General features: G+C 37.1%; 1 protein-coding gene across 6 annotated transcripts in view; it reads left to right on the forward strand.

Moving 5' to 3' along the window:
• LOC109432481 (IgA receptor) overlaps positions 1 to 18,103 on the forward strand; it is a 135,691-nt gene that overhangs the window by 56,011 nt on the left and 61,577 nt on the right. The window contains exons 1-2 of one of the 6 annotated variants that reach the window (XM_029871060.2): positions 6,074 to 6,093; positions 6,172 to 6,447. The exons of 4 other annotated variants lie outside the window; for them this stretch is intronic. In XM_029871060.2, the coding sequence (XP_029726920.1) occupies positions 6,293 to 6,447 (155 nt within the window). In that variant the 5' untranslated portion in view covers positions 6,074 to 6,093; positions 6,172 to 6,292. Of the gene's footprint in view, positions 1 to 6,058; positions 6,448 to 18,103 lie in introns of those variants that run through there. One more of the 6 variants, XM_029871059.2, reaches the window with a different exon arrangement.

The raw sequence follows: 18,103 nt of genomic DNA on the forward strand, positions 1-18,103 counted from the left end.
CATGATGTCAAAAGCTACATCCAATGAGCTATAGGCTCTCTTTACGCTCATGCGTTTTACAGTGTCCTTTTCAGGGCACTGATTAAACCCGTTGTGATATGGGCTATGACCTTTCGTTGCGCTTATACGTTCATTCCATCTTCTAGAGTACCCCTTCCAATTTCATCACCTTTCCCTTTCCTAATTCCCATCACATCCCTTGCCCCATTCTCCCTCAGCTAAATGATGAAATAGGCTTATATGTATGGCGATGGCACAAATATCCCAAATGGAGGATAACGTGCCTCTGGAGCTGGCCTTCTGATACCTGATATGTCTGGAGCTCAATATCGCGGTAAACTTCAGATAATATCGCGATATCGGATTTTCCTGGAATTTCTCTTGAGAATTGTCCTGAAACTCTTGAAAAGATAAAAAAAATCCGGTTGAAACCCAGGAGAGCATAAAGAAAATTCCATGAGATACTTCGAATAAATTTCTTTTAAAATCACTGTAGGAATTTCAGAAGAAACTCCGGAAAGAGCTGTTAACTAAGTTTCAGAATATACTCTGGTAGAAGGCTCCAGACGAATTCTGGGAAAAATCTTGAAAAAACCCCGAAAGGATCTCCGGGAATATTTCCAGGAATAAACCCTGATTATCCTTAAGGGATCAACGGAAGAAATCCTGAGAGAGCAAAAATTACTCAGTCAAAAATTAAGGTCAAAATTTTGGAAGAAAAACCTGATACATTCAAGAAAAGCTGCTGGGATAAAACTTGGCAGGAAACATTATAGAAATTTCAGGAGAAACTGTTGAATAGGGTTGCTCAAGCATGTATGAAAAAAAAACACCTTAAAAAATTCGATGGGCACCCTTCTTATTTCGTTCTATAAACGCCACGATGCTCTCGTCAAATTTTAATCTTAACATGCTCTAAATTTCCTTAAACCACGCAATCGATTATATATAATTGCCTAGGATATGCCGAAAAACTTTGTATAAAATCGTAACGTGATCAGACACTTGTGGAAAAAACCAAAGCCTTGACAGTACATGCCCAATCAGTAAGATTTTTTGTTTTGCTATTTTCATTTTTTAACTTGCTAAATGCTAAGTAACACACAATCTGGATGAATTCGCGATTTTTGACAAAGTTTTTCGACACATTCAAGGCTATCTTCTCTATGGAGATAGCTGTCACGTTTTTGATCGATTCCGCATATTCGATCGACCGAATAGTGAAATAATTGCCGGTCCTACGCCATTCTTAGAAGAAAATTGTGAGCGCCTAATAGTTTCGGTTGTGATTTCAATTAAACTCCTACTTTCAAGTTCCTGTGCATTGAAAATGTATGATTAGCATTACGAGAAGAAAACAGCAATTTGCCTGGAAGGTACAATCGAAAACGGTCACGTATTTTCTCGCTTCGAAGTGTCTCATTTCATCGGTTTGGCTGACAAGAATTGAACTAAATGGCTGAATTTTCTGTGAAATTGTTTAAAAAGTGATGAAGATTTGTAAGCATATGAACTAGTGAACTAGTGGGTGAAATGGTATTCCTAATAATATGGATCTTCTTCAGCGCGCTGCTTAAATAAAGAAAAGCGGAAAACTGGCGTTGGCGTGATGTCTAATCTTAGGATTATGTTTTCGTTTTCAACTATTTCAAGGCCCACTGCTGGAATTCCTTAAGGATATTGGAAGTTTGTTTATTTGGTGAGTTCTTTCTTATTTCTATGAGATGCCTTGATGTTGGAAGTGTGAGCTTGTAAACATTTCACAGTTTAGTCGCTTACAATTTGATTGTTTTAGTTTAAACGGGAAAGGGATCAAAATATGTTTATCTCGTTTCAGAAAGCTAGCAATGGCGTTTAAGCCTAGGCTTTCGAGCCCGGGCATATAGGGAAATTCCTATGTCCCATCCCAGAAGGAGGAGCATTGACGGAGTGACACTAACTTTCTTAGCAAAGTCACCTCCAACGTTTTTGCTCAACTTCTATACCTTATACTACACGGAGCGGTTGGTACGAGATGTCCCCGTTCTATGGGTTTAATTTTTATTCAATGACGCTTCACAGTAAGCCTGGCCGCTTCAATACTTGTATTGTAATGCATCACTGAACCAAAATTCATCTTAGATATACCATACAAAGTTTCGATTGATGATCGGAGCGTATGGGAATCAGGAGGACCAACGGTTCGACCAGGATCTATTGTATTCTATACGGATGGATCGAAAATGAGTGATAGAACTGGGGCTGGAGTATATGGACCCAGGATTAAACTCGCCATACCAATGGGTAAATGGCCAACGGTGTTCCAAGCTGAAATTCAAGCTATTTTGGAATGCGCTGCCATCTGTCTTAAAAGAAAATATAGACATGCGAATATCTATATCTTTTCAGACAGTCAGGCAGCTTTAAAGGCAGTCTGCACATTTGAATGTTATTCTAAGCTAGTATGGGAGTGCATTACACTACTGAAGGAACTGGCTGGAAGGAATACTGTAAAATTATTCTGGGTACCAGGTCATTGTGGAATTGCAGGCAACGAAATTGCGGACCAGCTAGCTAGGGAGGGATCTCTGGGTGCCTTGTATGGACCGGAACCCTTCTGTGGAGTATCATCAAGTGCTCTATCGATGGAGCTAAAAAAATGGGAGAAACAGAGCGTAGGAGCAAACTGGCATACTGCACCTGGAATATCCCAGTCAAAGAGATTCATCGTGCCAAGCGTGAAAAACACGAACACACTACTGAAACTTAGTAAACGCGAATTAAGTGTGTACACAGGATTGTTAACTGGGCACTGCCCATCTCGACACTTTCTATTGAAGCTCAAGAAGATTGAATCAGAAGAATGTCGGTTCTGTGGTTTCAACTCTGAAACCTCGGAACATCTACTTTGTGAGTGTAGTTTTCTCTTTAAGAAGAGAGAACGTTATTTCGGTGGATGTATCATGCATCCCCGAGATATCTGGTGGAATATAAATCCCAAGAAGGTAGTGGCTTTCATTTTGGAAGCTATACCAGACTGGGGTATAATGCAGGCCTTAAAAAAAAACAATCGCTAGTTCTTAATACTAGTGAGTGTACTAATGTACTGCATAAAGCAACTGGGTCTTACCACAATAGATCAATTAATGGTCGCAGTGGTTGTGTACCCCTACAGGGAAAAAAAAATCACTGATTTACTGCAAGTATTAATAATGTCAAGAAAAATGTTAGAAGTAGTCGATTCTATAATTTTCCAGGATGCTTCCAAGTCATGGCTGTGTATGTGTAGACTAGACTTGACTAGACTAGACATTCAAGGCTATCTTCTCTATATGAAAAAAAAAAACAAATGCTGCGACATATGTAGGATCACGCACATCTCGCAAACGGAACGTCGGATTTGGGTCGTCTCTGTTTTGTTTTGTTAGTTTTCACCCAAAGAAGGTTTATGAGGCAAAAAAACATGTCGAAATTGAATTTTTTTGAAATTCTTAAATAAAAATACAGTCACATACGTGGGACCACACATATTAAACTTGCAAACCACGTAATATAAAATCCCATTCAAACTTCAAATGAGCTTAGCACCGTCCAAATGTAAATGGATTGACCTGAAAATTTGAGCAGAGTATCTTGGCGTGAATATTGCTGACGTCAAATCATGTTGATGTCTTCAGCACCATCAGTCGACATCACAAAAGAAATATGTTTGCCGAAGACATCATAATCATATGACGTCAGTGTATTGTAGTTCGTCAAACAAAACATAAAATCTACAGGTTGAGAAATGACGAAGATATGACAATTCAAAGTTGACTAATTTGTATGGCAAAACAGCTTTGGTGCATTTTAACCCTCTAATACCCAAATTTTTGATTTTGATCTAAATAGTTATTTATGTAACGAGTTGCAAAAAGTTGATTTTTTCAGCACGAGTCGTACATTTATCCAACGAGGCTTGCCGAGTTGGATAAATACGAAGAGTGCTGAAAAAATCGAGTTTTGCAACGAGGTCCATACAAAATTTTATGCAATGATTTTTTCATTATACAACTCATTTGAGTTGCATAATGTTCATAATGCAACTCAAATGAGTTGCATAATGAACATTATACACCTATTTTTCATTATGCAACTCATTTCAGTTGAAAAATGAACCAGTGCGGAAAAGTTTACCATTATGATACTCAAATGATTTTTATAAAATTCAAATTATGATACTGAATTGCATAATATCATTTTTCGTCATCTAAAATCGATTTAAGCATGTTTTGGAAGATGTTTTTTTTAATTCTCGATTTCGTGAATTTCAGTTTTTGATTTTTCTAATTTTTATTTTTGAACATCCCCACACTTTTTTTAGCAAAGTCACCTCCTCCAGTCCTTTCATTTTCAATGATTTTTCAAAAATGTAAATACGCTTTAAAATACACCAAAATCATTTTGAGATATACAGAACAGTCCTAAATATTAGCCAAAAATAAAAAAAAAAAGATTTTCCACGAAACAAAAATTACAAAAATGCTGAAACTATACCCCGTCTAAAGGGGTATTAGGTATTAGAGGTTAATAGTCCAATACTGTATGTACTATCAAAAATGTAGTAATCTCAAAGTCCCAAAGTTCACTACTTTTCATTTATACGACCCATTCACTAGTGTTCTCTGTTCTGTGCCATGTCTATTGATATAGCCAAAAGGATAAAAAAGTATTTCTAGTTGATAGAAAAAAAAATGCACACGACAAAAAAGAACGTCCATAATACAAATACAAAGACGTAGTTCACGTGACCGTATGACCAACCAGAGACCTGCCATAGAATCACGAATACGGAATTATTGGCTGTTGACACTTTCTCCAAGACCTTGTAATGTGCTTGACCATTGGGCCTCTGACGGTCACTGCAATATAGCCCAAGACGCATTCCCTTGACGAAGACGGTTTCCTTCTACACGCAAAGTTTGCACTTCGTGATTGCCATCCTTGCCATGTGCCGCGGCTTCACCATCGATGCCAGAACGGCAGTAATCGAATCTTAAAGCGCTGCAGCGCTGTTGAATGAAAGGAGAATTTTCCTTCTCGAGCCGATTGTATCTAACAGACTCATAAACATTGTAGAAGCCACACACAACAAAGAAGTAACAATAAATTAAAAATGTGATTCATTGTTTGCACCTTGTCGAAGCCACCCGAACAGCAGCGCAGCATGTTCACTGTTCAGAGATTGTCTGCCAAGCTGTCATAAATCTAGCGATTTTATTATTAGATACACGAAGCCTCTGGCCGGGTTTTTCGGGTGCTCCGAGCCGGGCCCTTGCAACCTAGAACTTGGCAACGATTACTGGGAAAACCTTCAAAGTTTAGTGTTACGATGGATAGCTCCTGCTACTGATGGTATGTTTAAGTAGATAAATTTTGAGTAGCCTGAGCTACAGAAACGAACAAGTTTCGTGAGGCGAAAACAACCACCTTAAAAACGATTTTTCTTGTCTGTATAAGATGTGTCGATGCAAAGCTAACATTTGAACAGTGGGAGTGGAGAATCCAACAATATTGTGGTCAAAATTATTTTTCAAGCATCATTGTAATCTAGAGTGCAGTACAAATTCTCCTTATATCGCATTCAAATCAAATCCATAAAGTATGATTTTATTTTCCTATTTTGATACCAAACCATTGTCAATCACACTACCCAGTATCGAAATCGCCACAAATCATGATCAGACAAAAAAAAAGTACCTAACGTGAAGGAGTGTGAATAAAGTATGCAGAAAACTCGCACCAAAACCGCCATTAAATAAACAGTAAAAAGAAAAACGTTTCGCCCATCAAGAACCCATTCAAACGAAGTTTTTTTTTTTCACCCTGACTTGTCACGTCAGCGATGATGATGATACAAGTATCCACTATACAGTGAAGCCCACACAAATAGGTATATGTATGCCTAGTGAGGTTCCCTTCTCGTGCCAATCGGCACCAGCTGACGACTTTGCCAGCTAGCTACTTCGATGTAGTCTGACGTGGTGTTGACTGCCAGGGATTTATTTGGAAATTGGGTGCCGGACGGCCATTAGCTCCGATGGGAGGATTCAGTCAAATCGGTGGAATCCTCCGGTGAGGACGTTACTTCAGACCGCAGAACGGTTGGTGGTTTTAAGGCAAATTTTAAAAGTGAAATTTTCCAATCTTTAGTAACGGAGTCGCGATAACGGGCCCGGACTCGCGTCATTTCCTGTAATCGTAGCGCGGTGGGCGGTGATACCGTAATAAGAATTTTCTTCGCTGACGTGCAGGGCTCTTGTGGTTATTCGCGATGGGACGGAGCGGCACGGCGAAAAGGAAAAGAATCGTTCCAGATGTCTATGCGAGCAAAGATTTGCTGATAATGCTGAAGACAAAACTGGAGGATTTTACTATCTGCGAGTGCAACTTTGTCATCAAGCCGCTGTCGAGGACGCGCAAGAAAGAGTAAGACCTAGGTGGTGCGAATAGAAACGGTTTTATTTTTCAAGCTAGCTAACACACACTTACACACTCCCGGCACACAGCTTGTAAACACGCACGAGCGTTCAATTCGCCTTGACGGAACTCTTTGAGAGAATTGCTCTGTGCGTGAAAACATTTTTTTTTAACATGGGAAAGGATAGGAGCTGCATTTTCAAATGCTTCTAAAATATTTTAGGGACTTCAGATTGAAAAAAGAGTTAATGTTTTGCAATATACTTTCAATTAGCTACACTATAACTGGTTTTAGACAAAATGTTTTTAAATCACAATGTTATGTCTATAATATAGCGTATCAAAATCTCATTCGATAACATTAAGAACGTTTTGCTTAAAAAAATTTCTATAAAGAATTAGAAGCATTTGAAAATGCAGCTCCTATCCTTTCCCATGTTAAAAAAAATTGTTTTCACGCACAGCGCAATTCTCTCAGAGAGCCTCCGTCAAGGCGAATTTTCTTGCAACCACCTCTCTCAGCGCGATTGTCAAACACGCCGTCGCGACGCTGTTCGGAAATGATAAACATGATCAATCCACCATTATTCCAATTTTGTTCTCGTGTTCAAAGTTTATTATTTTCCATTTGCGATGGAAATTTTGATGGATAGTTGTTACAAAATTGGCTTAAATAGGCTCAAAACAATGTTTTTCCTTCTCCTCGCTTTCCAACGGCTTGATAGCGGCAAATGGACATATCGTGACAACAGTTTTGATTATATCCGCAGCACCTAGATAACAATACTCTTCAATCAATCACACAGGTTCAACAACGTTTAACATAACCTCCATCTTCAATGTTTGGCTCCCGCTGAGAGAGCATATTGAGTCAGTCCGCGACACTCAGAGTAAGACAGTTGATATACGAACATATTGGTTTATGGTTTAGATATTAAGTACAGTGACCCCACAATTTATGAATCGGCAAAAATGACCACAGTTTATGGAACACTCCATTTGATTAACATGGTAATTCATAAATAGTGTACAAAATTTAAGGTGATTCATCGGTGTGGGGTCACTGTACCTAGATTTATTCTTTGGTGATAATTTAGTGTTCAAAACAAGTTTTCCATTTAAACCGCCATCAATCCATAAAAAAGATATGTACCGTTGACAGTTTTTCAGTTGACAAAAAAACGGAACAGAGATAAAAAGGGAATAAATTTCTTCGACAACAAATTTGGCAATGTTGCTGCGTAAAACTTTACATAAAAAGTAGTTCGATGAAATATTTTTGAAAAAAAGGTTTATAACCTCTGGGGTTTTTAGGAGTTCTTTTCAAATTCCGTCTGGAGTTGGAGGGATCGATACTCATTTAGAACATAATTCTGGGTTTAGATCAAGACATCCTCTTGGAATTCACCCAAGAGATTATATTGAGATTCTCCAAGATTTTTCTGCCGAAATCCGTGCAGGAATAATGTTCTGAAATGCCGTCAGAAATTCTTTCTGACATTCCTCCAGGAGCTCCTTCTGGGATTCTTCAAAGAGTTTCGTCTGGTTGCTTCAGGAATTCCTTTTGGGACTCAGTCCTTTCTTTTTGGTATGTCTGTTACTTCTGGAACTTTGATGATGCGTGCTTCCAAGAGATTTCGTTGGAGTAATGTTAACATTGTTTATTCTTCTTTGAAATTTCTCCAGAATTGCTTACTGCGTTTCCTCCAAGTGCTCCTTCTACAAATTCCCTAAAAGTTTTTGGGAGCCTTCGTGGTGCTCCTCATAGAAATCTTCCAGGAGATATTTCTGGAAATCCTTCTGAAGTTCTTTCTTGAAAATCGTCCTGGAGTTTCTTGAGGAGATTTTTCAAAAATTCCTCCTAGGAATCATTCAAAAGTAACTCCTAGGAATCCAGAGTTCGAGAAATTCTTTAAGAGTTCCTTGTGGGAAACCTTCAGGTATGATGGGAGCATCTTCTGGGAATTCTTCAGTAGTTCCTAGAAAAATCTTCAGATCGTTTACCTGAATCCCAGACTAAGCTTTTGTTACTTGTAGGAACTAATTCCTAGCAGACTAAGCAAGACTCGAAGACATTTTTAGTAGAAATTCATAAAGAAATCTGGAGGAATCCACAGAAGACATACAAGGTGAAATCTCTATTACTAGTTTTTGTTCATGTATAAAGGAATTAAAGTTGTAATAAGGATTCCACTTTGTATGTCTTCTGTGGGTTTCTCCAGATTCCTTTATGAATTTCTTGCAAATTTTCCTCTAAAAACTGTTACGATATTTGGACTATTTCCTGGAATCCTTCCAATTTTTCAGAAATTTTTTTCAGAAATTCGTCCCGGGATTCTTTCAGAAACTTGTTCAAAGATTACACCAAATATTTTCCTAGAAATGCCTCTACGGGCTCTTAAAAAATCAGAGATTCATTCGGAAACTTTTCCCGAGGTTTTGTAAAGTTTCTTACGTGAAGATTTTTCCAGAAATCCTTCAGTTATTCCTTTTAAAATTCTTTGAGGGATTCCTGCACAAAACAAAATACAGAGAGTTATATCTAGAAAACCATTCATAAATATTTAAAAAAAAACCTTCATGGATTCCTGTGAAAAATCCTCTTAGTAGATCTTCATAAATTCTAGGGAATTTTAAAGTAATTCTGCCATGACTGTTTTCTAAGATTTCTTTGATAATTCCTCCGGGATTTTTTCCAGAGATTCCTTTAGAAAATGCATGTTCCTTATGCTAGTAGTTATTTTGAGAACTCCTTCATTAAAATTTTCTTGGATTTCTTCCGCTTTTGCTTCATGGATTCCTCTTGAAAATCATCCAGGAATGCCTTTCAGAAAGTCTTCCATGGAGTTTCTTTAGATTGCTTCAGAAATTCCTCTAGAATTTCCCCTCTTGAAGATCCTCCAGAAAATTCTCCAAGAATTCTTCTGGAAAAACTTCGATATGTTTACTCAGAAATTCATCCAAATATTCTTTCAGAAATCCGTACGAGAATTTTTCCAGAAAATGATCCACGGATTCCTTTAGAAATACTTTCAGCGTCTCCTAATAAAAACCAAAAATTTAGAATTTCTCCAAACATTTTTCAAAGGATTTTTTTAAGAAAATCTTCTACAGATTGCTTCAGTAATGCTTCTAAAGATTCCTTCAGATATTACCACAGATATTTCTTCGAGAGTCTACCCGAGATTTGTTCAGGAATTCCTCTAGGGTTTTCATGAAAAATTCCCGAAGGAATGTGTCCAGGCAATCCTGCAGGAGTTTTTCCAGAGATTCTTGCTTTATTTCTTGCAGTGAATAAATCAGAAACTCCTCCGGAGATTTTTTTAATTTATTTATTTTTTTTTATTAAAGAGATTTTCAGCCCGTGGTATTTCTTCTGTATTTCGTGTTGGGATACCTGCATGAATTTCTTTACGGATTCTTTAAAAAGTTCATTCAGATACAGTACCTCGGAATTGCCACAGGAAGTCTTTAAGAAATATCTCAATAGTTTTTTTTTTTCTAGGGATCTTTACAGAAGCTTATGTACGCATTTTGCAGGTATTTCTGAAGAAACTTCTTCGGAAATGCGATTACAGATTGCTGCAGGAATATTTTCAGAAAATTCCTAAAAGAATTGTATTCTTAGACTTTTTCTGGAACTTTTCTAATATTCTGCAATAAACTTTTCTTGGAATTCCACCAAGAGTTTCCCGAGAAGTTACTGCAGCTCTTGGAAATTTCTCCTGGGATTCCTTTAAATATGTCTATCGAGATTTATTCAAGTGTAGTTCTAGAGATTTCTACAGGAATTCTACTGGAAATGAAGATGATTTCAGAAGTGTTTTCAGGGGTTCTTTCAGAAATTTAGATTGCTTTTGAAATTCCTCCAAAAATTTTTTGGGAGACTTCTTCAGAATTTTAAAGATTTCTCCTGAAATATCAGTATAAGTGATTTCTTTACAAGTACATTCATGATTTTTTTCTGAAACTTCTCTCTCTGAAAATCTATAAAGATGAAAATTAATTTCTGTTCATCTGTCTGGTCTTTATGGATTCGGAAACTACTGAACCGATCAGCGTGAAATTGTGTACGCTGGAGGGTTATGTGCCGGGGAAAGTTCTTAGCATAGTGTGAGAACCCTCCGCCCACTAAAAAAGGGAGTTTCATACAAATGAAGTTGTGGAGCACTTCTCTGTGGAGCTGCATGTCAAAAACACAGTAGGAAGGCAGTACGATGTTAGCCAGAACATCTAGTTTCTTAATAAATCCTAGGTACAGTGATTCCTTTGGAAACTCTTCCAAGAGTTTAACCAAGAGTTCTTTGACAAATCTTTTTAGGGATTCCTGCAGTATTTCCTACAAGGATAATATTTACAAATTTCTACTGGAGTTCTGCCAAAACATCTAGTTTCAGTAATAGTAATCAGTTCAATAATAGTTTCAGATATTCCTCCAAGGATTATTTTTCAGAATTTCTCCAAGAAAATTTACAAAAAAAACTTGAAGAATTCATGAAAGAATATCTGAAGAAATTTACAAAGAAACCATTAGAGAATTGTCAGAAGGAATCCTTTTAAAATCTCCTGGCGATACCTTTGAAAATTCTTAGAAGCAATTCTTGAAAATGTTCAAGAGAGACAAACATTTATGCAGCAATATCTAAAGTTGTCTTTTAAGGGATTCCTGGCTGAGTTGCTCTTTAAGATACCTCCAAAATTCCTAGAAAAAAAAAAGCACGAGATGCATCTGGAAGAACTCTGGAAGTGGCTCCAAGGGTACATTGCTCAAAAAATTTCTGGAGGTATTTCTGATGAATCTGCATAGGAATTTCTAGAAGAATCTCTTTAAAAATCTCTGCAGAGAAACCCCTGCACAAAATTGCAGACTGGTGCAGGTACTGGTGGAATTCTTAAATTCTTTATAAATTCTTTAGAATTATTTAGAAAAAAAAAAATCTGGAGGAATTCTTTAGAGAACCCGTGGAGAAATTTCTGATTTTTTTATGGAATCTTTGAAAAAAATACCTAAAAAACTGGAGAAACCTCTGCTGCCTAGTCTGCTACTAAACAAAGAAAAATATATTATAAAATTCCTTAAATATGACAAGGCATAGTTGTTATTTTTGCAGAAGGTTGATGAGGTTATCTCTGTAGAATTTCCTGAAGCATCACCGGCAAATTTTCTGGAAATATCCCTGAAGAAAAGTCTGATTAAATAATAAACAATCACTGGTGGAACTTCTGGAGATACCCTTGGAGGAACTTCCAAAAGAATTTCTTGAGAATATTGTAGATAAATTTCTAAATGAGGCCCAGGAAAATTTCTGGAGATTTATCAGAAAAACTTCCTGTAAGAGTTCCTGGAAACATTTCTGATAAAATCTTCGAGAAAAAATGCTCCTTTTGAAGAAATCTTTGGAGGAATTCTTCGAGTGACCTTTGAAAAAAAAGTGAAAGATTTTTTGAGAAATTACTAGGAAAATTCCTGAAGCAACTCATTTATGATAATATTCCTGGAAGAACTTTTTCAGAAAATTTAAAACAGTACGCGGAAAAATACGTTTTTGAAAGAATTCTTGCCGAACTTATAAATGGATTTCCTACTAGAAGGCCCCTTTCGTGATAAGGCCGGAACAAATCTCATTTTCTTCTTTTGTCATAGTGCTCGTTCATTCATCAAGGGGGGAGGGATGCATTAAATATAAAACCAAAAGCACAATTTGGCAAATTCGTTAAACTCATTGGATGTTTAAAGAAAATTTCAAGACGACTCTAATTTAACTTAAAAATTTTTAAAATTTCTTCAATAATTTATCTGTTTTCCACATCAAAATGTTGAATTTTGACTAAAATTAACCAAGGGGGAGGGGTTACATAGCAGAAAATTGAAATTTGTGTAAGCCTAATTACAAAAAAAAATTATTCATTCCTTATTAGGTGCAATATCGGCATCTTTCCATAGAGGCATACCATACCAGTATAGGGCCGCTGAAATTTAGAAACCTTGAGTAACCACTCAGCTTTGATTTCACCATGCAGGCACTGAAGGTGCCTTAACGCTTAAAGCTAATAAAATAAAAAAAAATGGCACGTTAGGGCAATGTATCTAACGTATCTGTAGTGTTTTTCTACAAACTTGTCCCATTCACTCTTTTTGAAATAATATTTGCCGTTGCCGGTTATTTTTAATCTCTTGATTATCATCTGGAGAAACGCCTAGGTAAACCTCTTTGAAGCTTGCTGTAAAAAGCTCTTGAGATATTGCTAAAGAAGCCGGGAAGTCCCGGGAATCCGGGAAATGTTCTGGGAAAAGTTTTTTCATTCTAAAAGTAATTCTCGAACAAATATGTGAGGCAATTCCTGAGGAAACCTTGGGAAATTTCTGTGGAAATACGTATAGGAATACTCGGAGGAATTTCTGAGTCTCTGTGAGATTTTCTTTTGAAATCTTCAGCATCCTGCAGCAGTTTCTGAAAAAAATTGAGAGATCTTTTTGCGGAAAACTCCTGGGGAAATTTCTTGAGAAATTCTTAAAGAATTTGTCGAACAATTACATGTTCTTCAGAAATTCTAAGAAGGAGCTTCCAGACGATTTTTAAAGGAACCCCTCGAGGAATTTTTGTAAGAATCCATAAAAACTTTTCCTAAGGATTCCTTTTGAATGTTTCTGAAGAAATTCTAAGCGGAATATCTGAAGGAAACACTGGAAGAATTTTAAAACGAACCGCTGGAGGAGTTTGTGAAAGAATCCTTGGAAAATCGAATGAAGAAATAGATGGAGTAATGTTTGAAAGATATTTAGAAAGAATCATTAAAAAACATTTTGGTGTTTCAGGATTTTCGGCAGATTTTCCAAAGAATTATCTAGAAAATTTTGTTTCGGAATACGTTTACGACTTTCTAAAGAAATTGTTTGAGAAATTTCTAAGTAAATTCTAAGAGAAATATCTGAAGCAGTCTCTATAGAAATGTTAGATGAAATCAATGGAAGAGTTTCTGTATGAATCCAAGAAAAATTTTCTAAAAGAATACCTGGAGGCGGCAGGCCCCTGCCACGTCAGGTTGCGGGCCAATGTGGGGAAGGGAAGGAAGTGATGTTTGCAATCATATGTATCTATATCAGACCGAATATATCTCTGCGTCTGCACAAATTCATGCGGATGTCGGAGTGTTGGGCAATGGGTTCACACATTGGTGCGTGGATGCCAGGCGTCAGGCGATAGAATAGTGAATTTATTACTCTGAAGATATTGGATGTAGGGAAACAAGGAGGTTAGAGACGAATGCTCCTTCAGTCCAGTCTTTCTAAACAAAAAGAAAATGTACAGTTTTTTCATTGAAACTTGTTCGTAGAATCAATCTTAAAATTGTTTCTATTTGATTGTTTTAAAAATCGATGAAAAAACATGAAATAACCCTAGGCTACTTGGTAAATTTTTAGGCTGAGAGTCAGCTTTCCACAGAAAAAAATAGGGTATTCCTTTTTTTGTTTGTTTAAAATCTGTCAGCTATTCCTTCAGATGTTATGTTAATAACTTGTTTAAATTATTTCCAACAACGCTACGTTAAAAAGACGTTGGTGATATTCAAATGGGACCGTAGAGCCTTACAGAATAATAAGAATCCAAAGCTGAGAGCGCTGTTTTTCAGCATCGAGAAAAAACGATCCAAGTATAAATCCTCAAACACAACAGCGCTCTTCCTATCCATCAATCAATCCGCAAGTGCTTCGCCAATTTTAATTAATATCGGTTTGCGAATCCCCTCCAAATAGGTGGGCGTGTGCTACCACTCTGATTGATTCCATTCATTATTGCGTTTGCTTTGTGATTGTTGATACCTGATAGATATCAGTTGGGTATCCACGCGACGTCAAACAATCACCGGACGGAGGAGCAATATGTCATCAGGACGGTGATTCCCACCATTACAATGTGTGTTCCAATTATTCTCGAACACCATTTTAATCTCTAACAATGCGCAAATCACCTCATAGGCCGATCAGCTCGCAGTTTAATGCAATTACGGTAACTGCTGCTCTCAGCCGGATAAATGTTCAAGAGTTTCCTTCCTTCCATGATTGTTACCCAACAACATCATCGGTTGTAATTACAATCCTGGCTGAGCATCCAGTTTCGCCGCTTAAAGTGAAACTCCTGGTGAGGTACCAACATGGAGCGTGAAGTTCTTCATTTTCTGTACAACAGCAATTCATCTTGGTGGTATAGCATCTATAGATGTACACCAGCGGTATGTATAACACATAGGAGGACAAAGACACCGCACGGTAATGCTCGTCTTCCGGAGTCACGGATATAGGTGCGGCAAACTACATGTATGCATAGGTAGAACTGCTTACTCTTCTTGTTCAAAAAATGAGCATTAGACTGTTTCAAGTTTGATTACTGCTACGGCTTATTGTCTATTGTTAGATTACTCAGTTTTTTGTTGTGTGTCATTCATTATCATTTGAATTTCAATTATTCTCTCATTCTCGTTCTCGTTTTTACTCTTTTATTTTTCTCATGTTGTCATTTTTGTTACAATTTTTTTTTTGTCTTTCAATATCATTCTTTTTCGTATATTTCTGCATAATAATATATATAATTGCAGCGCCTACTATTTTCTCTCAATAAGCCTATACAAAGTCTGAATCAATGTGTATCTGCTTCAGTCTAATGCTCCATTACCTGACTACTGACCCCAGTACAATATATTATGTCTTGCACTAAGGCGTCAAATGATTGTGCTCAGTCTTCCAACGTTAATAATGCTAACAGCTTCCGGTGGCTTGCTGAAATCCGGAAAGAGACACAACAAAAGTTCCTGTTGGGGAAGGTGGTATGAGTAAAAATCATCGGTGGTATCATTAATCTTCGAGCTGCGTCTGTATTCATCAGTATTTCTAACATGCACGCACATCAGCTAGTGAACCAACATATCAATCACCCAAATTAATTCACAACTCGTTCACACAATAATTAAAAATTAGTTTCCACGCGTGCAGCTGAGCTGCATCTAACCACCCAAAAACTCCCAGCAAATTAATCGGAAATCCTAATTAAACGAAGTTCCCGAAATTGTTATCCAAACTGCTGTCCACGTGCTTCTCAACAACCTTCACCCATCAAGCTTCATCCGAATACCAAATGCCCTCGATTCAAATCACGTCATAACTCAGTCCCGATCTGCATGTTGGATGACAGTTGTATACCTAACTCGTTAGACATATTTTTTTTATTGTTCATGGCACGAAATTTTGGTTGCTGTTGCTCATTTCAGGATAGTTTTCCTACCTCATTTTCTCACCTCACCGCAGCTCCATTATTTGGCAAATTGCACCCCCTGTTCTGCCATCGCATCGTCGGGGTGTCCCTTGGCGGCGCTGCTAACTGGTGCGATACGATTTCCATTTTGTTTCACCAGTTGCCGGCAAATTGGAAACGGTGGTGGTAAATGTTCCGATACAGTGATTCCCAAACGATTTTGTGCAGATGCTGCTAAGGACCAGCTCCAAATAACACATTTTCGTTTAACGCGGGGCTCTTCAATTGAGATTTGACATGTGATACATCGATGAAATACCTCAATTATTGCATTTGTTTTACCATTTTTTCCTTGTCTCCTTGTTGCAAATTCATCCATACATAATACATGGCTCTTTGCGCTGTCACAAACTCCCCTCCCTCCCTACACGAAATAATCCCTCAGGAGGAATCCAATCTCAGGAAAAAAATAAACCCTGAAGTAATCCTTGGACAATTAAACATGAGTGGAATCCATCAAAGAATTCCAGGAGAAATCCTTGAAGGAATACCGGCAGAAACCCGGAAGGATCCGTAAAAGGAATCCTCACCGAAAGAACCATATAGAAATTCCGGGAGAAATCTTTGGAGGAATCCCTATAAGAATCGCGGGAGTAATCGGGAGTGATCCCTGAAAGAATTTCTAACGAAAATTCCTCAAGGAATTTCCCAGTATAAAATTAATGTGGAAATTCTGGGAGGAATCTCTTATTAATCTCTGGAGGAGTCCCGGGAGAAATCATTGAGGGAATTCCGGTAGAAAATCCTCAAAAAACCTACTTAATCCAAAAAGCGGGGATGGCGCCTTTCTCGTGCCTTCAAAAATTCATTTCAACAAAACTGTTGATGAAAATCGCACTTTCATCCGTCTAACAAAATTTCATTTCATGGCACCAGAAATCATATTGTTTCTCGGGTTTTTGATGTTTAGGCCTGAAACTCTCATAAAAATCGCAATCTTGGATTTTGAGCCACCATTTTGGACTTAAGTCCGCCATCTTGGAAATTCTGGTCGCCATTTTTGAACTCTGGTTATCTTCCCTATACCAAATATACTTATGTTGAATGTTTCAGAGCCTGAAACTACATTAAACAAACACCTTCTTGAAATTGAAGCCGCCATCTTGGATTTTAGGCCACCGTCTTGGATATTTTGGTGATCATTATTGCACTCTAGACATCTTCCTCATACCAAATATACCCATATTGCATGATTTCGGAGCCTAAAACACCATTAAACGGCCGCCGTCTTAAATTTGGAGCAGCCATCTTCCCAAGTAGCACCTGCAACTAAAATGGAAATGATCATCGTTGCAAACATGTTGCAACTGAGTTTTCATGAAACAAACAAAATTAAAACCTAATAAAATCCTGTTGTTTATGCCAAACTGAGGTATAACATTTTTATAACAACTAGCGAAATGAAAACAAACATCATCATTAGTCGAAACTTGCGAAACCAATTTGTAACTGAAGTATAATCTTATTGTTTCAACGAATCTTAGTTACAACCGTTTAAAAACCAAATCAACCAAAACATTGATTCTGATTGTTATAAACATGTTGCACCTGGAACTTATTTAGAACATAACGAACAATTTTGACAGGAGAGATAGAAGTTCCAAAATGTGCGGCAAAATGTTTTTGTGATCATGAAAAATATAAAATGCACTATAAAAAACCAAAATGTTTCAAAAATTATGAAATCATGTATAAATAAAATGTAACCTTTTCTTCATAAATTTATCGATATATTCCAAATTTTATAAAATTAAAGGTGTAAAATAGAAAAAAAAAAATCTGATTGGAAGTATAATATTGACCCAATGGAAAAAAATTCTGCCTCATTTTCGCAGTACTGAACGACTGGTACCTACCACTGGGAATATATGAGGCTTTGAGAAATCTATTGTAACATACAAAAATATTAGAAGTTTCCCACGAAAAATTTTACAATGGGTTTACTTTTTTTATAAAAAAACGTGAAATTTTCCTTACGTATTAAATGGACAGCCTCTTGTCGACGTAAATGGGAAGTACAAGTCCAAATGTCTGCTATTTTCGTTACTTATGTCCTACATGGAAAATTCAAACTACCCTATTTTTGGTCGATTTTACCCTTATCAAATTGATTACCCAAAATTAGGTTGTTTTTCTTTTCTACACCACCGATGTTGTCGTAAATAAACAAAGATGCGTCTATTTAACGGAGGTTCTTGAAGCCAATAAGCCAATTTTAGGTAAAAATATATTTACCCAAATTTGAGTTAAATGAAGGGTTGAAGTTACCTACTCTTGAGTAGGTTTTAAGCTGGAGGTAAAGGCAATTTTACCTAGCGTAAGTTTAATCGATTCACTTATTGGGCCAAACTATGGGA

This window comes from Aedes albopictus, chromosome 2 (genome assembly GCF_035046485.1).
Source record: "Aedes albopictus strain Foshan chromosome 2, AalbF5, whole genome shotgun sequence".
In the NCBI taxonomy this organism is placed as follows: Eukaryota; Metazoa; Arthropoda; class Insecta; order Diptera; family Culicidae; genus Aedes; species Aedes albopictus.